The sequence below is a fragment of the Sander lucioperca genome, chromosome 16 (assembly GCF_008315115.2).
Source record: "Sander lucioperca isolate FBNREF2018 chromosome 16, SLUC_FBN_1.2, whole genome shotgun sequence".
Classification (NCBI taxonomy): Eukaryota; Metazoa; Chordata; class Actinopteri; order Perciformes; family Percidae; genus Sander; species Sander lucioperca.
The window spans coordinates 15454967-15479019 of record NC_050188.1 but is presented as its reverse complement, the minus strand read 5'-3'; the positions used below and the strand labels follow the sequence as shown (position 1 = coordinate 15479019).

Here is a 24053-nt window from a genome sequence, read left to right as displayed (position 1 = left end):
ATTTTAATGTGGATTTGCCTCCATCACTGTGGAGACATTTCTTATAAGAACTTCTCTGTCTCGTTTCATTTATTGTTGGAGGGATCAATTTCACTTTCAGACAAATTTAACAATAAATCTGTAAATATGTGACTAATTCTTTACAATTGTGGCAGTGCTTAATACATATACAGTGAAATAGTAAATTCTTATAACAACAGGAAGTGTGTTTGTTGAGTTTGTTGTGTTCAAAGTCAGAGAGCCGTGTCTCTCTACAGTGAGAGGTTTTTGTACGACGGCTCAATCAGTTTGTATCACTGTGGTACACGTTTGGTGGAGGAACCAGACTGGATGTTGGAAGTAAGTTCAATTTTTGATGTATTTTATTAATTCATGAGCAATGTTTTTCTCTTCTGCAGACATCTAACTCTCGAAAAGCTGAAATATCTGCTTTTACATAATTTTTTTACGATTTTTCAACATTGTTCTACCAACAATCAAAATACAGTTTTTTATTTGAAATTTAAATGACGAATCAAAACATTGTAATTGTTTGATTGGCAGGAGAAATCTTGTAATCAGATTTTAGACGACAGAAACTTGAGGACTTGTAGTTTAGGTTTAGTCAGACAAAGTCAGAGAGCCGTGTCTCTCTACAGTGAGAGGTTTTTGTACGACGACTCAGTCAGTTTGTATCACTGTGGTGGACTTTTGGTGGAGGAACCAGACTGGATGTTGGAAGTAAGTTTCTGCTCAAATATTGAATATTGTATCATCAGCTAAAGGTTGGATTTCAGTGTCTGAACATTTGCAGTAGATTTAAACTCCCATTGGACTGATATAAATCACTTTATAGACTCAGTTTGATTCTTCATTTCTCCTCTCTAATCTTGAAAATGAACTCAAAAAAGCTTTACTGAACTTCTCTTACCGTACTTCAAAATGTTTTAAATGTAGCTTTTATTTCTTAATTTTAAACTGTTTAAAACTAGATTGTTTAAAACAGTGAGAATGAAGCTGAAATCTCTGATCTCATCATTTCTCTGATTGTCTTCTTACCTCAGTTTGAAATAACTTTGACAGTTTTCTGAGGCTTTTAAATCTGTCGTATGATCATTTTAAATATGGTCGTCAGTTGTTGTCTTTAGCTGATAATGTCCTTTAAAAGTGGATCTGATTAACTTTAGCCTTTCTGAGAGTTCAGACAGTAAACATTTTTGTATAAATGTACCTCAACCTTGAACAAAGTCATAGATGACGGAAAACTGTATTGTTTTCTTGAAATAGTATAAAACAATAAGATTTTCTCTGGTATTTTGAAATTTAAAATCTCTCTCTTTATGTCCAGTGCAGTTTGATGTATTTCAGGTCATATGAGGACTCTTTCTGTGCTGATATGCATGAGAGGTTTCTTAAAGGGAAGTGAGACAATGTGTGAGTGAGTGACTGGTGGAGCAGAAAAACCATCTGACAGAAACTCCTTAAAGGAAAGATAACCCACTCTCACACAGTGAAGGTGTCTGAGTTGCTGGTGTTTGATTGACAGCTGTGTGCTCCCTGTCCTCTAAGCCAGTGGTTCTCTAACTGGTTTCAGTAATGAACCCTCTTTGAAATCTCTTTTCAGCCAAGTACCCACTGACCAGCGCATAGCCTTTTTGGTAGAAAAACTGCTATATAAAGAGTTAGTACAACGCTGCACCATCAGTGTTGGATTTAATGAAAAACACTTAAATTCTATTTTTTTGTTTTTTAAATCCATCAGTAACTTCATTCATCATTCACAGTATAATCATTTTCAGGAATTACGCATGACTGATGCTTTTTGATTTAACATTCTTGTACACCCTGTAGTACCCCTAGTACCCCTAACCTGATTAGAGAAATACTGCTCCAAGCTGATTGGTGTTTCCTAGGTGATGTGTGTCCCACCCTGAACATTACACCAGTTTTTGTTGCTTTTTTAACTTTTTGGGCAGGGTTTTGCTTGTTTAAAAAAAAAAATGAATTTACCTCTTTTTTTCAATTTTGTTTTGCCTTTCTGGACAATTGACAAATTTCTGACATTTTTAGTGCCCCTTGCATTGTTTGTGATTGTATTTTGCTTTCCTTGACGTTTGGGGCCTTTTTGATGTTTTTGTCACTTATTTTGACGTTTGAGATGTTTTTTTCTTATGTAAAATATTATTGACCTTTTTCCACCTCTACTCCTATAGGTGATGTGCGCCCCACCCTGACGGTGCTGCCCCCCTCCAGAGAAGAGCTGGAGCAGGGGAAGGCCACGCTCATGTGCCTGGCCAACAAGGGCTTCCCCTCAGACTGGAGTCTGGCCTGGAAGGTGGACTGCAGCAGCAGCAGCAGCAGCAGCAGCTGGGAGGAGAGCAGGAGCCCCGGGGTGCTGGAGAAGGACGGCCACTACAGCTGGAGCAGCACCCTGAGGCTCCCTGCAGACCAGTGGAGGAAGGTGGGCTCTGTGACCTGTGAGGCCACCCAGGGCTCCCAGACTCCACTCTCAGAGACACTGAGGAGAGACCAGTGTTCCCAGTCCTGAGCTGACTCACTGGCAGGGACTCTGCTACTGGTTTTACTCTGACACTGCTCTCACTCTGCTCTCTGCAACTAGCTCTGGCTTTTATTTGACATGTTTCAGTAGCGATATTTACCAGCTTGTTTGACATTTTTGTCACTTCTTCTGACTGTTTTGTCAGTTTTTCCTAACTTTTTGGTCATATTTTCAATTGTCAGTCTCATTTATTTGTATTTGAGTAATTCATCACTGCTGTAACTATCTCTGTCTTTGATTTGATTTGTATTGACAGCGCTATTTGCCAGCTTGTTGCAGTGTTTCAGTATTATTTCAGTGTTTCCAGATAATAAAGACGTATTCATTAAATCACTTGTTTTCATGTTTATTATTATCAAAGTGTCTTATTACATCTTTTATTAATGGTGTCAGTAACTTTAGAAAATCCTGAAGACAAACTGATCCAACAAACATGTTTTAATGTCTCCATGGTGACTGTAGAAAGACAGTATAGGATTATATAAAACAATGTCTATAATGATAAACCTTTGGAACAAAACTCATGGTCAGAACATTTCAATGAGAAATCATCCAATCATCTCTCATGACTGAAGTGTGTTTATAGTAAGGACTGTAATATGTTATTATCTTTAAGTGTCTCTAAAGAGCATTCATTATTATTTAAACAAACTACAAAAAGTCTGATAAATATTTTCTAAATCTGAAATAAAAAGCACAACATCATCAGCATGGAGAGAAATAAAATGAGTGTGATCTGCAGTTCAATCTCTGGAAATATTTACATTACAAGTAAAGAGAAGACAAAAGAAAATAACTACAAATGACTAAAATATGTTATAGACATGATTACTAATTTTACAACATGAAATAAATCACATTTTGTAATTTATTTCAGCAATGAGTATGTTTGAGTTTCTATGAAAAGTGATAAAATATAAAATAAATAAATCATGAATACAGTTTTAGTGTTCATGTTTTATACTCTGTGGATTTAACTTATGAAAGAATGTAAATCATACTTCAACAGAGGTCAGCTTTGATGTGCAGCAGAATGTTTCAAACCCTGTTTTATTTAAATACTTTACAGTATAACTTCTAGTTAGATAAAGTATATTCAGTGTTACAATGTTTAAAGTCAATTATTATTAAATATATTTTAGTTTAGTCAAGCTTTTATTGTTTTAGTTCAAGTGCAGCTGATGAGTCAGATCAGTTCCTCTCCAGCTGAGGGAGGTTTTTGCCGGCGTGTCATTAGGCTCGTTCGAGATGAGCCAGGTCTGCGCAGAATCGATCACCGGCGATCGCCGCTCAATTCATGCCGGTTAGATTTGTGTCCGACTTGATCCCGACTTGCTCTGACGTCATGCACACGTGGGCAACGATGACCTCACGAGATCAAGGCGGCCGCAGGTTTGAGACGCAGGCAGCGCAGTTACTTTTCACCGACTGCAAGACCCAGGTGGACCCAGGGCATGCTGGGAAACACCTGCCTCTCAGCTGATCTAACAGCTGATCGGTTCAGAATCGACTCAACATGATGACATTTTTTAAAACTTTTTATTGATTGATTTATTGAACTGTTCTCTTCATTTGAGGAAACTTTCAGGTTGTTGAGGTGGACCGTTTGAACTTTAGGAGGAAATCTGATAGAGACAGCGGCGGCTCGCCCATAGAGGGGCCTGGGGCGCCGACCTGCCTGCCGACCTGCCTGCCTGTTTATTTTTTTTTATTATTTTATTGTATTACCTCTTTTTAAAAAAAATAATCTGTTAAATACATGCTAATAATGGTTTTACTTTAGAATATGTTTAGAACTCTCCAGAATGATATTTGCATTCACTTTCACGTTCAACGTGGTTCAGTTTATCATGTTGGTGTAGTAGCCAATAGGCTGTCTTCCCTGGGCTCCAGGTGGGCTATGATTTTGCATATTGGCTGAAAACATTCTTATATAGCCTGAACAATAAAAACATAAATCCACATGGCTGAGCACAATAGAATCATAAATACCACAATTTCGCCAAAATGTTAGACTAGTTAATGTATTTGTGATGAATCTAGATAACTTTGACTAGGCCCAACACAACAATAGCACATCTTTTAATACAGTTATTACATGTATTTTATATCTCCAGCAAGTTGGTTTCTGATACAGTAATTTCAGGGTGGACAGTGACTTGTGAAACTTGTTTTGGATCAGGGACTCTGTTCCTTCTCTAGTTGAGGATGAGGAGTATAGGGGACCTGTACAGGAACCAGCCCGAAGAAACGGAGGGCAATGGGAGAAGAAACGCAACAGCATCTGGCAATAGAGGTAAGCAGTAACAGAAATTCTATTTCTGTATTCTATTAGCCTATATGTTTTTGTGTTTGTTTGCACATTTTTGTATTCTGAATTGTGATTATTAGACATATGTATCTACTGGAGAATGCAGAAATTATATGATTTTTTTTCACATTTATGCTTTTAACAATTGTGTATATGGTGTGTATGTGTGAGTTAGTGAGTGAATGAGTGAGAGTGACAGAGACAGCCAATAAAGCTTATTGAAATGAGATGGAGAGTGTGTGTGTGTGTGTGTGTGTGTGTGTGTGTGTGTGTGTGTGTGTGTGAGTGAGAGAGAGACTAAGAGTGACAGCTAGTGTGTGTATTATAATTATAATTAATAAAACTTACTTGCTCATAACAAAACTGTAACTGCTATGAATATACTGATTTTATTGTACTGTTGAACTGAGAAATATGAAAACTTGATGTTTTCTGTGTTTACTTTTCTACAATTATGTATCATTTCATAGGTATGTGATACCATTATGAGCCATGCCAAGGAGAGGTTTTCTTTCACCAAGCATCTCATCAGTGCCACTCTGTTGCAAGGAGACTTGTTCCCACCAGGCAGCAGAAAGTTCCCAGATTCAGCACTAGGAACCACAGTGGATGCCTATCCCATGTTGGACAAAGCCAGACTTAAAACAGAACTGTCCCTGATCTACAATGAGGACTTCAAGGGTTGCAGTGGTGCACTGGCTCTCTTTCAGGTTGTAATGGAAAATAACCTTCGAGACACATTCACCGAAACTGTAAGTCTTCTCAAGATCCTCATCACCACACCAATGACAACAGCAGAATCAGAGAGGTGCATCCCTACTTTAAAGAGGATAAAAACTTTCCTTAGGAACACTATGGCACAAGATCGACTGTATGTAACTGTATGTTTGCTTTTGTTGTTGTTTCTAAGTTCTGAGCTGGATTACTGTGTTTCATACTAGTTAAAATGTTAAAATCATCTTTCTTCTCATACTTGGTGTTCACTTCAAGAATGTTGTCCCACCCTCTCTTTGAGAGCCTTCTCTCTCTCTCTCTCTTTCTCTAGTATCAACACAGACTGTTATCCATTATCCATTTGTCAATGTGTCTACAGTGAACTTTAAAGATATGTAGTCTACAGCTGGGGATTGATTAAAGAACTAGATTGTATTCCCTATTATAATCTATCGTTATGCGTTTGCACTTTCTATCTGGACACGGAGCATAATAAACATGCAACTTTTTCATTATCATTAACTATGAAACTGTTGATTTCTATATGGCAGTTAAATTAATATTGTCTTTTTAGACCATTGGTATTGACTGGTTTGAGTTCTTCTATTGGTAATGGCAAGGGACATGGGCGTCGCCATCATATATTTAGGGGGACGCAATTGACCAATCTCACGCGCCACACATGCCTTTCATCACGCCCATTTTTTGTCCTCACTTTCTCTGATGAAGGCTACATTTATGATCATTAAATGACAGTTCCCCAGAAAACAGTGTCCGTGTAGCCTAGTGTTAGTGTAGGCCTAACTACCTGTGCGTCACCTATGTGGCTGTTTTAAATCTGAGCAGCGCTCCTCTGCATCAACCGCTCACAATGTCTTGTTTTTAATTTATTGGCCTACATAAAGTAGCGAATAACATATATGAGCTGATACGTGTGAAACATTGAAATTTACCCACGCACGAATTGATCATTGTGAATGATTTGGGATCTCCAGCTGGTCACCCTAAAATGCACCAGAATGCAGGAAATCACATCTACGAAATGTAACATTTTCTGGGAGAGGACCCCCAGACCCCCACACAAACAACCCCACCTGCGATATTTTTCACCAGCCGCCACAGGGTAGACACACAATGAAAGCTGTGTGTGTGTGTGTGTGTGTGTGTGTGTGTGTGTGTGTGTGTGTGTGTGTGTTCAGTGAACTGTATCAGTCTCTGCAGTAGCTTCCAGCTGCAGCAGTCAGTTCAGTTTCTGTTCAGTCTGACTGAGGGGGTTTTTGTACGACACTTTTCACTGTGTGAACACAGGCTTACTGTTGATAATGATGACAGACAGTAATAAACTGCTGCATCTTCAGCCTCAACTCCACTGATGGTCAGAGTGAAGTCAGAGTTTGATCCACTGCCTGAAAAACGACCTGAAATCCTGATGCTCGCTCATTAACCCAGTAAATGAGCAGTTTAGGAACTTCTCCCTCTCTGTTGGTACCAGTGCAAATACTTTTTCCCTCTGTCCCCATCCGTAGTCCCTACGATAACATCTTGACTGGTCCTACAGCTGATGGAGACGGAGGCTTCCCGAGCAGAGCTCACTGCTCCAGGCTGAGTCACTGTGACCTGACCTCTGGACTCTGAGGATACAGAGACAAAAACATAAAGCAGCATCACGGTTTAGTCGGCTTCATTTCAGAGGGACGGATGTTGATAGAGGAGAGGAGTTTGATTCTCTGGACTTTACCTGTGAAGCAGCAGCAGAGGAGAGTCCAGATGAGGACGGAGATCAGAGTCATGTTTTTGATGAGGAGGATTTCTGGGGCTTCTGTTGTCATGAAGGACAGCTGTCAGTCATCCAGTGTTCAACTCTCAGGACTATAAACTCTCCCAGAGCACTGGAGCATGGTGCTGCTGATGCAAAGTGGCTCTCTATGGAAATGCTCAGACTGACTCCAACAGGGACTTGGATTACTCTGAGGATGCTGTTTCTCTACGGATCAATCACTTTATCAGAGGATTGATTCAGAATGTGTCAGGAAGCATTTTAATGTGGATTTGGTTTAAAGTTTAAAGTTTTTTGATAGACAAACTTCTGTCCAGAATATTTTGTGCACTTCAACTATTTCACTTCCACAAACAACATCCCTGTGGTATACATTTGAACAAATTATTTTTTTATTCATCATAATCTTCAATAAAAATTAGTTTATGATAATTATTTACATTTGGCTCAATGCATTATAGTTTTTCATTAATTTAAATATTTTTACTGAAAGAGAAATGAATGTTGCTTGTAGATGTGTACTGAACTAAAAGAGAGCCAGTTTTAACGTTTTATCTTTAGTACTGAAACCCGTCTGTTGTCATGGTTCAGCAGTGATGCCTGTCTGTTGTCACGGTTACTGAGGTCAGAGAGGGAGGTGAAATGTTTAGAATAGGACAAATATCAACCAATCTGAGGACGATCAGGAGAGTAAGTAGCCTTCTCTGTTGCAACCAACACATGAATATTTTAATAAAACTACAAAAATTTAAAACATACTTTCTAAATCTGAAATAAAAAGCATGGTATCATCAGCGTAGAGAGAAATGAAATGAGTATGATCTGCAGTTTAAACTCTGGAAATATTTACATTCTTTTTGTGCTTATGAGCCACAAAGAAAAATAAAGAGAAGACAAAAGGAAATAATGAAAATGTTACTGATTTACACACTTTGTTCGCCAGAATACAAAACACACAAAATGACTAAAATATGTAATAGACATGAATAGTATTTTTCAACATGAATTTTGTAATTTATTTCAACAGTGAAACATTCCCTTTAAAAGCAGGCGTGCCTGTTCCATGGCTGATTGCTATTATAATCGTGGATTTTCCAGGCGCACCCCAGGAGAGGTTCACAGCCGAGGAGACCGACGTTCTCGTCAGGGCTGGAGCGGGAGCTGTCCGGGATGCAGCAAAGCTGAAAATGCCCGTCTTCACCGGGTGGCGATTTTGCTGCGGCCTCTCGGGCGTATCTCCTCAAGTCTGGAGAGGATTGCTGCAGCCATGGAGCGTGGGCCTCCAAACGCACCACCTGCTCCTGCTGTGCCCCTTCCTCCTCCTGTTGTAACCAATCCTCCTCCTGTTGTAACCAATCCTCCTCCTGTTGTGCCCCTTCCTCCTCCTGTTGTAACCAATCCTCCTCCTGTTGTGCCCCTTCCTCCTCCTGCTGTAACCAATCCTCCTCCTGTTGTAACCAATCCTCCTCCTGTTGTGCCCCTTCCTCCTCCCCTCGCTTCATCTCCGTCCACTCGCTCCACCAGGAGCACATTGCCACTCCCGGACCCTCAAGTGTCCAATCCCGCCGTGGCGCACGTTGCATGCCTATCAGAGGAGGGACAAAGAATTAGTTCTTCTGTTTAAATCTTTTCAACTTTTCATTTTCCGTTTGTATTTTTTTGTTCAGTTACAGTTTGCTATTGATTTTTCATTTTGACTAAATGTGAATAAAGAAATGTCACAAAGACATACTTTCCGATGTTTTGGGCTCACTTTCACTGAATCACGAGGTTATGAATGCATGGTGATATTTTTGCAATAGTCTAACAGACCGAGGTTACTTTGTTTACCTCACTATGGACAATGCAGCTCTTGTGTCAGATAAGCTCTCCTCTCCTGTGCTGCTGCTGGGGCATTTGGGTTAAGTGGCATCGGCACATGCAGTTCAACATCACGTCTCCTTAAGTCCTCTAATGTTTCCTCATTTATGTCATCAACTCATCCATGATTCATGGAAATGTTGTGTAAAACACTACAAGCCACAAAAAATGCTGTGACTTTTTGAGGACTGTACTGTAAAGTGCCTGCTGACCTATCCAAACACCTGAAGCGCATTTTCAGTAATGTTTTTCCTTGTAATTATGTATGGTTTGCAAAAATGGGAACTGCTGGGTCCGTGAGATGAGAGAAGCAAAGTGTATGCACGTTGTACACACGCTACATTATGGCCAAGCATGCGCCCATAACCCTTGTGTTGTAATTGTGTAGCAATTCTCAACAAAGTAAACGGAAGTACATAACCCTTGTGTACCACACAATTAAAATAACATCTGAATAATGCGCCACTGACTTTACACTAGGTTTTTCCTGGTCTGTGGCGGAACTGTTTTCTGAAACTGCAAAATAGCACAAGGGAACGTTTGCGCCTGAACATGCCTCCTCTTTTTACTGAACCAACCCCGGGAGCGCAACTTCATTTCCCTAATTTACTGACGTGAGTCTGTGGAGGGAAAGGTCCGCTGTGTGTGGGGTGCAAAATAGGGATGATACACGTACGGTGTACAAAGTCAATTGCGCTGGGTGCAAGATAGGGCCCTTAGTGTTCATGTGTTATCATACTCTGTGGATTAAACTTATCAAAGAATGTAAATCATACTTCAACAGAGGTCAGCTTTGATGTGCAGAAGAATGTTTCAAACCCTGTTTTAATGAAAGAGTTTAAATTATAACTTCTAGTTATATATAAGTATAAGTATATTTAGTGTTAAACTGTTCAAAGGCAATTATTATTAAATATATTTTAGTTTAGTAAAGCTTCTGTTGTTTTAGTTTCAGTGCAGCTGTTGAGTCAGATCAGTTCCTCTCCAGCTGAGGGAGGTTTGTGTACGACGTTGTATCACTGTGTTAACACATTCTGACTGTTGATATAATGATGACTCTGACAGTAATAAACTCCTGCATCTGCAGCATCAACTCCACTGATGGTCAGAGTGAAGTCAACTCCGTTCCCTGCTCCACTTCCACTGTATCTGGAGATTGTAGAAACTCTTTCTGATGTTCTTCTGATCAGAAGTTTAGGAGCTTCTCCAGTTTTCTGATGGTACCAGGCCAGGTAGTACTGTGAACCAGAGTATTGAGTAACTGTTGGATTGGCCTTACAGTCAACAGAAACAGTTTGACCCAGCTGCACTGATTTGGCTGCTGGCTGAGTCAAGACAACATTTTGTCCAACAGACCCTGAGGAGAGAGAAGAAACACTGGACATGAGATGGTGAGGGGGAACTCAGCTACACCCCAAATGATTTCCACATGACAGAAAAATGATTTTCCTCACCCTGAGTGAAGCAGAGGAGAGTCCAGATGAGGACGGAGATCAGAGTCATGTTTTTGATGAGGAGGATTTCTGGGGCTTCTGTTGTCATGAAGGACAGCTGTCAGTCATCCAGTGTTCAACTCTCAGGACTATAAACTCTCCCAGAGCACTGGAGCATGGTGCTGCTGATGCAAAGTGGCTCTCTATGGAAATGCTCAGACTGACTCCAACAGGGACTTGGATTACTCTGAGGATGCTGTTTCTCTACGGATCAATCACTTTATCAGAGGATTGATTCAGAATGTGTCAGGAAGCATTTTAATGTGGATTTGACTCTAATTGTGGATATATTACTTTCTAAAACTTTTTCTGTCTCGTTTCATTTATTGTTGGAGGGATCAATTTTACTTTCAGATGAATTTAACAATAAATCTATAAAAATGTGATTAATTCTGAACAATTGTGAAAGTGTTTGATACATATAATGTGAAATAGTTAATTCTTATAACAAAAGGAAGTGTGTTTGTTGAGTTTGTTGTGTTCAAAGTCAGAGAGCCGTGTCTCTCTACAGTGAGAGGTTTTTGTACGACGGCTCAATCAGTTTGTATCACTGTGGTTAACGTTTGGTGGAGGAACCAGACTGGATGTTAACTGTAAGTACATTTAACTTCTAAACAAACTCATATTTTAAATTGTTTTAATTTTTAATTTAATGAAAACAAGCTTTACTTTAAGACTTGTGCTGATAGTTGAAATTTAATATTATTGCAGCGACCATTACTTTACTGTGATACAGATACAATTCTGTCTGATGAAGAAACTCACTTGATACCTTTAAAATCTTCATTTTGACAGTTTGTTCATTCTTATAACTCATTCTGTTTTTAAATAGTGCAAATCTTTATTGAAAATAATTGACAAAAAATGTCTAATTCTGTGATAAAGTTCTGTTTGAACACTATGGCAGAGAGAAAATCTTAATTGTCCTAAATTTAATAGTTATGAAATTTCAGCTGAAGAAACCTATTACTACCAAACGTCTCTTCAGTGAGTTTTATCTGGAAACATTGTAAGACTTTTACTCAATCTTCCACTCATACTGATGAACTTAATGTCATGTCACCTCACGTTATAACCAATAAATATCATAATACCACAGCTGTCAGGTTAACTACATGTTGTATTAGGAGAACAACTAGTTTGACTTTACTAAAATCATTTTCAGCATTTAAACAGTCTGTGAATAGTGAAGTGTGTGTGTTGTCCCGGCTCAGTAGTGATGCTGGGCGTAAAAGAGATGAACAAACATCATCGTATCTTATGAGTTTTGGGTTGAGATAAAAAATGTGAAGATCAACTTAAAGTCTCACACTGGTGCTGGAATTCATTCCATGTTACACTTGATCACTGATATTTATTAATTCAACTAAAGAAAGAAACTTTATCTTTAGTTCTGAAACCCGTCTGTTGTCATGGTTCAGCAGTGATGCCTGCCTGTTGCCATGGTTACTGAGCTCCGTGAGGGAAGTGAAACGTTTAAAACCAGTTTCATCCAACCTGAAACGACCGACAGAACCTAACATACAGAAATGAATAATAATAATGAATTTAATAAGACTGATAAGATTCTTAGGGACCAAAATATAAATTATATAGAATAATGTAAAAAGTATGGTGTAATAAGGAAATGCTTCAAACTACAACTCTTTGGTCAGTTTTGAGTATGAACGAGTTAAGATGATAATATAGGGTGACCCTTTTTAACTATTTATGTTACGTATGTGATGTTGTGTATCTATGTGATGGAAATACACTAATCTAAACTAAACTAATCCAACCAACAGGAAGGAGGTAATTTTCTCTTTGTATGAAATTTGAAGTCTCTCTCTCTCTCTCTCTCTCTCTCTCTCTCTGCAGTGGGTGATGTGCGCCCCACCCTGACAGTGCTGCCCCCCTCCAGTGAAGAGCTGGACCAGGGGAAGGCCACGCTCATGTGCCTGGCCAACAAGGGCTTCCCCTCAGACTGGAGTCTGGCCTGGAAGGTGGACGGCAGCAGCAGCAGCATCAGCAGCAGCTGGGAGGAGAGCAGGAGCCCCGGGGTGCTGGAGAAGGACGGCCACTACAGCTGGAGCAGCACCCTGAGGCTCCCTGCAGACCAGTGGAGGAAGGTGGGCTCTGTGACCTGTGAGGCCACCCAGGGCTCCCAGACTCCACTCTCAGAGACACTGAGGAGAGACCAGTGTTCCCAGTCCTGAGCTGACTCACTGGCAGGGACTCTGCTACTGGTTTTACTCTGACACTGCTCTCACTCTGCTCTCTGCAACTAGCTCTGGCTTTTATTTCACCTGTTTCAACAGACATATTTACCAGCTTGTTGTAATGTTTCAATATTATTTCAGTGTTTCCACATAATAAAGACGTATTCATCAAATTAAGTTTCTATGTTTATTATTATCAAAGTGTCTTATTACATCTTTTCTTAATGGTGTCACTGACTTTATGAAATCCTGAAGACAAACTGATCCAACAAACATGTTTATTTTCTCCATGGTGACTGTAGAAAGACAGTATAGGATTATATAAAATAATGTCTATAATGATAAACCTTTGGAACAAAACTCATGGTCAGAACATTTCAATGATAAATCATCCAATCATCTCTTATTTCTGAGGTGTGTTAATAGTAAGTACTGTAAGATGTCATTTGCTTTATGTGTCTCTAAAGAACATTCATTATTATTAAAACAAACTACAAAAAGTCTTATAAATATTTTGTAAATCTGAAATAAAAAGCACAACATCATCAGCATGGAGAGAAATAAAATGAGTGTGATCTGCAGTTCAATCTCTGGAAATATTTACATTACAAGTAAAGAGAAGACAAAAGAAAATAACTACAAATGACTAAAATATGTTATAGACATGGTTAGTAATTTTACAACATGAAATAAATCACATTTTGTAATTTATTTCAGCAATGAGTATGTTTGAGTTGCTATGAAAAGTATTAAGATATAAAAGAAATGAATAATATTTACAGTTTTAGTGTTCATGTGTTATCATACTCTGTGGATTATATTTATCAAAGAATGGAAATCATACTTCAACAGAGGTCAGCTTTGATGTGCAGCAGAATGTTTTAATGAAATAATTTAGTCTAACTTCTAGTTAGATAAAGTATATTTAGTGTTACAATGTTTAAAGTCAATTATTATTAAATATATTTTAGTTTAGTCAAGCTTCTGTTGTTTTAGTTTCAGTGCAGCTGTTGAGTCAGATCAGTTCCTCTCCAGCTGAGGGAGGTTTTTGTACGACGTTGTATCACTGTATTAACCCGCTGTCACCCTGCTCTGTCTCACATCTGACTTGTGTTCTTAGGGAGAACGTTCTTGCTGGTTGTTCTTGGAAGACTGAACTCGCATGTTCACACCCACAGAGACGATGCGTTCTTGCTGGTTTTGCGCAGCACCCCCAGTACAGAGGCTACCTGCAGGGCTCCAAAATAACAGCTAGAAATAAAAACCACAACAATATAACCACTTTGTATTTAAACAACCTCCGGACAAGAAAACCTCACAATGTTATAACTATTGGAACAATATTGAAAAATAAAACTTAAGGTTTAAATTTAATTTTTACACACCCCTTACTTATTCAAAAGAGTGGAACATGATGCCTACTATTATTAGTGTATTAGTTTAAGTCAGTTTAAATTAAAAAAAGAAGTAGGCCTATGCACTGGCGTGTCCTAGGTGTCCCTATTAGTGTTATGTGGAATTATCATTTCTATATTATTGTAGTGCACTGTATACGCCCATGGACAACAGATGGAAATCAGCAATTCAAATCATAAAGGTTGGTGTCTCCCCTTTAGTCTACATAACATGTCATAGCATGTTACCACTTTATGTACAACTGTTCATTTATCATACAGACTGAAACTCAACTTCTAATAAATCAGAAAACAAATACGCCAAAAAAAGTATGAACTAAATACTACATCTAATGTATATAGCCTGTCATAATTTAAACAAGTCTCCTGAAGAGAAACGGGTATCTCTCTCTCCCCCGCCTCTGCCTGCTGAGCTGTGGACGAGTGTGTTTGTGTGTGTGTGTGTGTGTGTGTGTTTTTGTGTGTGTGTGTTTGTGTGTGGAGTTTAACTCCGAAAAGGCAGTTAACCACAGGTTCCCGTTAATCTTATGATGGACATGTGCTGTGATATTTACACAAACGATCCGTCAACGGCAAAATAAAATCCTTTTATTTACTGAGAGACCTCCAGCTTACAGCGGGGTCTCCGAGCGTGCCTGTCCGAGCGATGAGGTAACAGCCCCGGCAGGCGCAAGCTGGCTGTCACGTCACTTTATGAAGCTTCTCAACTCCGAAAACTTTGAAGCAAATTGTCAATTCGGCAACGATTTGCGCAAGACTGCCTATATTTGAAATCTAAACAGTTCATTTCTCGCCTAAAACCTTCTCAGAAGTGAATTTAGTGATAAATAAGATGGTGAAAATTGTTTTGGTCTGTCTATGTATCGAAAAACCCGACCCTCGTTGAACGCCGAAATGAATGTTGGGATATGGGTGCTGCCAAGTTCACACAAGTTACCAACCAATGCATCCTCGGTAAAATGGGCATGTCAAGAACATTTCTGGGAATCTTAACTGTTTTTGGTGAAATGCGAACTTGTGTATTGGGACAGTACTTTGGCAACAGGAGATGACGTTTCACAGGGACGCAACAACACATGTCAATAGAGAAACAAAGATTGAGAAACGCCCCTTGTCTTGGGACTCACACCCGTTTTGAATCAGGTGATGTTTATATCAGGACGACATGATGACAGAATGTCCAAACATCATAGCTGTACTCAAACATGTTTGTTACGTCCCCTTCGATGGTACCGGGAACCGGACACGACAATTGAAAATGAGTGACAGAGTTGAAGAAGTGATAATTAAAGTATTTTTTTTTAACATACACCGACCACTAAACCTGGTGTATCTATACACAGTTAAAGCTGCGTGTAAAATGTACAGGGTACCCCAACTAACCTAAAGTCCTCAACCTCCAACTACATACAAGTTTAAAGTTTTAACAAAAAACTGCCACAGCTCAAACGACAAAGGGCAGAGAACAGAGAGATTAAACTCTTCTCAGGTGTGCTCCTTTCATTGACTTCCTTGATTGCTGATTGGCTGAGCCTGAGGGAACCAATCCTGCTTTACCGGCTGCACAGGTGGAAAGTAATCAGCTTTCTCACCTGGAGAGAAAACAGAGTGGGGAAGAGAAAGAAAAAACCAAAGGAAAAACACATGATGACAGGCAGTTTTCTACTCTGTCTGGAACGTAACAATGTTTAAGAGCTTTAAATCAGTGAGCAGAGGCCTTTTTCATGATGCTAATGCTCAAGATAAAATAGTGAGGTGTACAATAGATACACTATTTTGTGGCCCATCAAAGAAATGATAGATTTTAAGATGAAAATGTTAGACTTTAAGTTGTGGCAATGAAATCAGGTTGTAAATATGTTAAATCCCATTTAAAATATAGATTAAATGCATTATATAAAACCCAATACAGTGTTAATGTTTTGAGATCAACATCTCAAATCATCAACATCAACATTTTTATTTCACCTTCATTTTTTCTCTTTCTGTCTTTAAGAACAGGTTCTAATTTACAATGGGGACCTGACAAGTCACAAAGCCACTCAGGGGAAGGGAAGGAGGGCTAGGGAATGAAATACATTAGACATTCATACAGTTTAAAATGACATAAAATACAATTAAAAATGCAACACAGACAGCAATCAACATGTGAAACGAGGAGCGCACAGGTACATGGCTGGGAAATTATGATGTGGAAAAGCAACTGTATATGTCGGTGAACAAGGATGAGATGGTGGTTTTAAAAGATGAAATGGAAATGAGTTTGTCCAGTTCTTAAGGGTCACCGTACCGTGTACGGTACAGTTCCGCTCGAAAGTGACGCTGCATAAACTTCATTGTAGCTTTGAAGCATTAAATCTTCAAAATATACGGTCATGCAGCACATCGATTGAAAGCTTAAACTCTCAGGATTCCATTAAGCCCACACACAAAACATAAGATGATTTATAGCAGTCATAAAACTGTAATCTAGTTGTTAGTTCACTGAAAAGGACAGCCTTCACATTCTTCCCTTTAACCACTTCGGTGAAATTGTCCAAAACAAATTGTTTTCATAAATCCCCAAGAGTCCAAGGAAATGGAATATCCAAGCCATTATATCCAAAACGAGCTGTTCGCCTCACAATCTTGACGTTTCTGACCGAATTACGACATAAAAACGGTAAACAATAGTTCACTTCCGGACATTTTTTCGACTCTCACTTCTCACGTGAGACTTCTAACGCTACGCTTTGGGTGTCACGTTTGTTGTGTAAAGTCTGACGAATCAAACAAGCTCTCTCATGAGCCAATAGGTACAGAGGGCAGAGATAGACAGCTAAGAAGCCAATGATGTCTCTGCTTTCAATTTGGACCACCCTCCTTTTGATCGACAGTTGTTCCTGCCAGTAGCAATTTCATGGTCCGGGACCCTCCTACCTTTTTAGCGAATAAGGAGATGATTCCAACGATATATGATAATGTGCCATCAGGTTAGGGTGTGCCCTGGTATAGCCGTGCGTAAAACCTTTATAGCCTGTGCGCAATACGTGCGCCCTCGCACAAACCATTTTTCGAGTTGGGTTACGCACGCATTATTACAGAGAGTGACTTTGGTGAGTTTTTTTGATAACTTTTACAAACTTTTGCTAAAGTTTTATAAACATGTTCGGGGGAAAGAAGTGGTTTACAGCAGAGGAGGCAGCTGCCATATTGGTCGAAAGACCAAATGCAGATATTGCGTCCTCTTCTGAAAGCGAAGTCTCTGTGGACTCTGAAGCTGAGGAGGCTTTTCTCGATGGATGGGATCCTGATCTTGAACTGTGAGTACATATATTACGTATTGATTATTTTATCATAAAGTATTTATTACAGACGTTATTTGAGATGTTATTGTGTGTGTTTGTGTAGGGGAAAATTGTAGATGTGATTGAATAAATTGCATTTTGAGTTTTCTCTGACTGTGGTCAATACAGAAACTTTGCAGTTTGGGAAGGATGCTGTGTAGGGGGGAGGTGTGTTATAAATAACAAAGGCTATGTAGTGGGCTCATTCTGGTGGGGAAGGGAATACTTGCCTGTAATTGCAGTGGGTTTATTCTGGGGGGGGTGTTATTGTGTGTGTATAAGGTGTGAGATAAGCTAATCATTGCATGTCTGTGTTTCAGAGAGCCAGAGTCATCTGACTCAGATTGGCAGCCAAAGGCAAAGTGGCCCAGGAGGACCCCAAGGACTGTTGAGGAGGAGGAGAAGGAGGAGGAGGAGCTGGAACCCCAACCCTCTACCTCCACACAGCCTGCAAGACATGGGAGGGGGAGAGCCAGAGGAAGAGCCAGAGGAAGAGCCAGAGGGAGAGCAGGAGGAAGAAGCACTCCAGAGCAGAGTTCTGGACCTGAAGGTGCATGGCAAGGCACTGATGTGGAGGACATCACTCCTGAACAGCCATCCTTCCGCCCAGCACGCACACCTGGTAGCCAGATCGTGGGTGGTTTACAATACACAGTTCTACAGTTATTTAGTTTGTTCATGACCAATCATATACTACAAGTCATTGTGAACAATTCCAACAAGTTTGGAGAAACTGAACACTCAGACACCTTTCAGAGGATCACCATGCCAGACATGATGTCATACTTGGCGATGATTATCTACATGGGACTAATCGAGACACCGAACATCACTGACTATTGGAGAAGATCTGAGTTATACGCCTTTTCTTTTCCACCGAGTGTGATGTCAGGGCGCAGGTTCAAAGCCATCTCGCGCACCATCCACCTCAGTGACCCTGCCGACGACGCTGCCATGAGCCATGAGGTTAGGCAGGTGTGCATGGCGAATTACCACCCCCGCCAGTGTGTTTCCATTGATGAGAGGATGGTCGCATCCAAAGCCCGCAGCGGACTCCGCCAGTACATGAAGGATAAGCCTGTGAAGTGGGGTTATAAGCTGTTTGTGCTGGCGGATTCCACCAATGGTTACACCTGGGACTTCTTCGTGTACAAAGGCAAAGGATCACAAATTGTCAAGGGGCTCAGTTATGACTCCGTAATGCAGCTTGTGAATACACAGGTGCTTGGTACCGGGTACAGGTTATTTGTGGATAACTTTTACACAAGCCCAGATCTCTTTCGCGACCTGCTGGCAAAGAAGATCTGGGCCTGCGGTACCATTCGCCAACAGCGTATTGGGTTCCCCAAGGACAGGCCAGGCGGGCTTGAGAGGCAGGCTCCCCGGGGCACCATTCGCTGGATCCGTGAGGGGCCCGTGGTGTTTGTTCAGTGGAGGGACACCAGGGATGTGCTGATGTGTTCCACAATCCATGCAGCACATGGAGAGGATACAGTCCAGAGAAAGATCAAGGGGGCAGATGGGCAGTGGTCTGTACAGGATGTCTCCATCCCACCAGCCATCAAGGATTACAACAGGTATGTACAGTGTTTTCATAATTTCAACTCTTTGAATTGAATTTTGATATCATGTCAATGCATCAATATCAGTGTAATATAATGGCTATGTTCCTTTTCCTATATTTGTTTCTCTACTCAGGAACATGGGTGGTGTGGACCTGTCTGATGCCCTGATTGGCTACTACACCATACTGCACAAGACCAAGAAGTGGTACCGGTCTTTCCTGTTCCACTTCATCGACATCGCCATCGTCAACGCCTTCATCCTTTACAAGGAGATGGCGATGTCGCACAAGGCATTTCGCGAGACCCTGGTGATGGAGCTGAAAGCGGTTGGGTCTACCACCACAGCCCCTCCACAGCCACCCCCTCCTGCTCCCCCAGGTGCCTTACACAAACCTGTACATTTTACACAGGATGGCACCGTAGGTCGGAGGAGGTGTGTCCACTGCCACCAGAGGACCACAGTGAAATGCTCCTCCTGTGATGTGTGGCTGTGTTTTACAATAACCAGGGACTATTACAACACATGGCACACCCTGAACAATTTCTAATTTCAAAAAAGAACTTTGTGTGACACTGTACCCTGTACCGGAGTTAGCTCTACAGCTAATTTGCATCTGTGGTACACTATGTAAATAGTTTTTTATCATTCATGTGTGTTCTTGTATTTTGCACTGCAGTTTTGTAATTTTCTAATATTTTTACATCTATAACATTCTTGTACACCCTGTAGTACCCCTAGTACCCCTAACCTGATTTGAGAAATACTGCTCCAAGCTGATTGGTGTTTCCTAGGTGATGTGTGTCCCACCCTGAACATTACAGCAGTTTTTGTAGCTTTTTTAACTTTTTGGGCAGGGTTTTGCTTGTTAAAAAAATAATGAATTTACTGCTTTTTTTCAATTTTATTTTGCCTTTCTGGACAATTGACACACTATTTACATTTTTAGTGCCCTTTGCATTGTTTCTGATGCTCTTTTGATGAGTATTTTGCTTTCCTTGACGTTTGGGGCCTTTTTGTCATGCCTTTTCAATGTTCTTGTCACTTATTTTGACGTTTGAGATGTTTTTTTCTTATGTAAAATATTTTTGAACTCTTTCCACCTCTGCTCCTATAGGTGATGTGCGCCCCACCCTGACGGTGCTGCCCCCCTCCAGTGAAGAGCTGGAGCAGGGGAAGGCCACGCTCATGTGCCTGGCCAACAAGGGCTTCCCCTCAGAATGGAGTCTGGCCTGGAAGGTGGACGGCAGCAGCAGCAGCAGCAGCAGCAGCAGCAGCTGGGAGGAGAGCAGGAGCCCCGGGGTGCTGGAGAAGGACGGCCACTACAGCTGGAGCAGCACCCTGAGGCTCCCTGCAGACCAGTGGAGGAAGGTGGGCTCTGTGACCTGTGAGGCCACCCAGGGCTCCCAGACTCCACTCTCAGAGACACTGAGGAGAGACCAGTGTTCCCAGTCCTGAGCTGACTCACTGGCAGGGACTCTGCTACTGGTTTTACTCTGACACTGCTCTCACTCTGCTCTCTGCAACTAGCTCTGGCTTTTATTTCACCTGTTTCAACAGACATATTTACCAGCTTGTTGTAATGTTTCAATATTATTTCAGTGTTTCTACATAATAAAGACGTATTCATCAAATTAAGTTTCCATGTTTATTATTATCACAGTGTCTTATTACATCTTTTCTTAATGGTGTCACTGACTTTATGAAATCCTGAAGACAAACTGATCCAACAAACATGTTTTAATGTCTCCATGGTGACTGTAGAAAGACAGTATAGGATTATATAAAACAATGTCTATAATAATGACCTCATTGTCGGAACATTTCAATGATAAATCATCCAATCATCTCTTATTACTGAAGTGTGTTTATAGTAAGGACTGTAATATGTTATTTGCTTTACGTGTCTTTAAAGAACATTCATTATTATTTTAAGAAACTACAAAAAGTCTTATAAATATTTTCTAAATCTGAAATTAAAAGCACAACATCATCAGCATGGAGAGAAATAAAATGAGTGTGATCTGCAGTTCAATCTTTGGAAATATTTACATTACAAGTAAAGAGAAGACAAAAGAAAATAACTACAAATGACTAAAATATGTTATAAACATGATTACTAATTTTACAACATGAAATAAATCACATTTTGTAATTTATTTCAACAATGAGTATGTTTGAGTTTCAATGAAAAGTGATAAGATATAAAATAAATGAATAATATGTAGTTTTAGTGTTCATGTGTTATCATACTCTGTGGATTAAACTTATGAAAGAATGTAAATCATACTTCAGAGGTCAGCTTTGATGTGCAGCAGAATGTTTCAACCCTTGTATTTAAATACTTTACAGTATAACTTCTAGTTAGATAAAGTATATTTAGTGTTACAATGTTTAAAGTCAATTGTTAGTTTAGTCAAGCTCCTGTTGTTTCAGTTTCAGTGCAGCTGTTGAGTCAGATTTTTGTACGACGTTGTATCACTGTGTGATTGGTGTGTAACCCTGCTGACAGTAGTAAACTCCTGAATCTTCAGCCTCGACTCCTCTGATGGTCAGAGTGAAGTCAGTCCCAGAACCACTTCCAGTAAAACGATCTGAAACTCCAGACTGACGGGTTGTAGCCTCATAAATCAGGAGTTTAGGAGCTTCTCCAGATTTCTGAAGGTACCAGCTGAGATAGATACTAACATCTGTACTGGTTTTACATCTGATAGAGACAGTCTGTCGTGGAACAACAGACTGAGATCCAGGAGACTGAGTCAGGATGATTTGTCCTGATGAACCTGAAAACATGAAAAAGATGCAGAAGGGTTATTGAGACAAATCCAGCTTAGAGAAAGATGATCAACATCCAAACAGAAGAGTGACATTTCTTTAACATGGAGAATAGATGAAGAAGGTAAATGCTGCTTGTTCCAGTGTTTCTCCATCATAGCAGAACATCATTGAGGTGAACCTGGTTACATCCTGAAGCAAAGTTTTCAGAAGAGAGTCTCACCCTGAACAAGGAGCCCCAGGGTGGTCAGCAGTAGAGTCAGTGACATCATCATTGTGCTGCCTGCGTGCCAGTGTCTCTGAAAGGCCTGGACAGCCACTGATCAACACTGGCCTCTTAACGGCTGGGAGCAGAGAGGCAGGACACATATGCAAACACACAGAGTCAGTGAACTGTAGCTGTCCTCAACATGTCACGCTGTTTCCTCCTCACTGCTGCCACTGATCACTTACAAAGACTCTACTTGATTCAAGAAATAAATTAACTCTATCAGCTGATTTCACATTATGTTGGTTCTCCGTGTTGACGTATTGGGTTGGATCCTCATTAACTGACATGAAGCTGATACCTCAGATTTCTATGTTGTATATTGTAAATAATTTGATGTCAACATGCTGATGTAATTGATAGTGGAGCTTGTCTTGGGACTCACACCCGTTTTGAATCAGGTGGTGTTGATATCAGGACGACATGATGACATAATGTCCAAACATCATAGCTGTACTCAAACATGTTTGTTACTTCCCCTTTGTTGTTACCAGGGACAATACACGACAATTGAAAATGAGTCACAGTTATTGTAGAAGTATTTATTAAAGTGTTTATTTTTAACATACACCAACCACTAAACCTGAGGTCCTCAACCTCCAACTGCATACAAGTTTAGAGTTTTAAAGTTTGAACAAAAAACAGCCACAGCTCAACCAGCAAAAAGAGAAGAGATCAGCAGGGATGGACCGGGACCAAAAATCGGCCCAGACCGGCCCACCACGTAAGATCACAAATACCACCCGTCCTTGCCCTCCCCTGAATATTATACCAACTCCTGATCCTTAAAACTACTAACGCCTTGTAATGAGTAAGCAAGAGACAGTGAGAGTTGACACATTAAATACTTCAAAAAAATGCCATTTATTAATACAATAAAACGGTATACTCCTCATCAGTGTTGGGCAAGTTACTTCCAAAATGTAATACATTATTGATTACTAGTTACTGTCATTTGAGAGTAATTAGTCATATTACAATATGACTGTCTCTGAATTGTAATGCTTTACACTACTTTGGCTACTTTTGAGTTACTTTCACCGAAATAAAAGCAGAAGTAGGCTATGACTTGACAGGTAGCTTGGGATTTTCACCACGGGATCAACAAAGTCTCATCTTTATCCACTATATAAATCATAATTTATTCATATTATTTTGTATTATTAATCTGAATCTGCAAAGTAAAGCTATAAAATAAATAGTTAAGTAAATCGTACAATAGCCTATTTGACTCTGAATTGTGGTGGAGTAGAAGTAGGCCTAGCCTAATAAGTAGAAGAAAATTAAAATACTCAATTAAAAGTACCTTACAATTGAAATGAAGTAGCCTACGGTATATTTACTTTCCACCGTTGATAAAATGTAATATTACGTGTAGACTAAACATTAATTCCCGACATGTTATCTGTCAGTTGCTCAGTCACATTGCTGTCAGCACTGAAAGGACACGGATGTCCCTAGCCTACCGTCTCTGGTTCTGGTTCTGACCACGGGAACAGTGAAGAGACACCTCGCTTCAACGCAGTGTAAAAAACTCCAGAAAATAATGTCCAGAATGTAAAAACTTAGTTCTAACTCGCATTACTGAGATTGTAACAGGTATATTACCAACATGTTATTAGTAATGCATTATATTACTGCGTTACAGCAAAAAGGAATACATTAGCCTACTGTAATTGCGTTACTTTTGTAACGCGTTACTCCCATCAGCGGTTGTAGTGTTGTCATCAACAGTTTGTCCACCACTTGTTTTTGGCTCAGTTTTATCAAGGGGCAAAGTGTTTTAAGGGGAGTTGTGCTTATTGCAGGTTCTC

The 24053-nt window shown here is 40.0% G+C and overlaps 1 protein-coding gene, 1 long non-coding RNA gene and 5 gene segments (V, D, J or C); 4 read left to right on the top strand and 3 right to left on the bottom strand.

Annotated features, from left to right (window-relative positions):
• The first annotated feature begins 134 nt into the window (after positions 1 to 134).
• LOC116064133 lies at positions 135 to 12988 on the top strand. The segment is given in 2 exon segments: positions 135 to 339; positions 12555 to 12988. A coding segment is annotated over 1 exon segment (264 nt).
• Positions 532 to 2865, top strand: LOC116064153 (the record flags this gene model as incomplete). The annotated part of the segment is given in 3 exon segments: positions 532 to 626; positions 665 to 720; positions 2193 to 2865. Coding segments are annotated over 3 exon segments (486 nt in total), but the record flags the coding sequence as incomplete, so codon positions are not given.
• LOC118493423 lies at positions 7072 to 7374 on the bottom strand. The gene is made up of 2 exons (XR_004895374.1): positions 7303 to 7374; positions 7072 to 7195 (listed from the first exon to the last, which is right to left on the bottom strand). It is a non-coding gene; the product is annotated as an uncharacterized LOC118493423 (long non-coding RNA).
• Positions 10203 to 10719, bottom strand: LOC116064142. The segment is given in 2 exon segments: positions 10203 to 10558; positions 10656 to 10719. Coding segments are annotated over 2 exon segments (390 nt in total).
• LOC116062337 lies at positions 11253 to 20753 on the top strand. The segment is given in 3 exon segments: positions 11253 to 11287; positions 12552 to 12554; positions 20314 to 20753. A coding segment is annotated over 1 exon segment (270 nt).
• On the top strand, positions 17452 to 19746 carry LOC118493493 (piggyBac transposable element-derived protein 4-like). The gene is made up of 3 exons (XM_035993451.1): positions 17452 to 17609; positions 17954 to 19210; positions 19332 to 19746. The coding sequence occupies exons 1-3, from the start codon at positions 17452 to 17454 to the stop codon at positions 19744 to 19746; spliced, it is 1830 nt and encodes a 609-aa protein (XP_035849344.1).
• Positions 20754 to 21662: 909 nt separating the features above from the next.
• LOC116062330 lies at positions 21663 to 22889 on the bottom strand. The segment is given in 3 exon segments: positions 21663 to 21979; positions 22195 to 22315; positions 22823 to 22889. Coding segments are annotated over 2 exon segments (357 nt in total).
• Positions 22890 to 24053: the final 1164 nt, after the last annotated feature.

Bases quoted from the DNA above. Each gene is read 5' to 3' on its own strand.
- LOC118493493 (XM_035993451.1), top strand. From the start codon at position 17,452: ATGTTCGGGGGAAAGAAGTGGTTTACAGCAGAGGAGGCAGCTGCCATA. The intron at 17,610-17,953 runs GTGAGTACATAT...TCTGTGTTTCAG, and splicing joins TGGGATCCTGATCTTGAACT to AGAGCCAGAGTCATCTGACT. The intron at 19,211-19,331 runs GTATGTACAGTG...TTCTCTACTCAG, and splicing joins GCCATCAAGGATTACAACAG to GAACATGGGTGGTGTGGACC.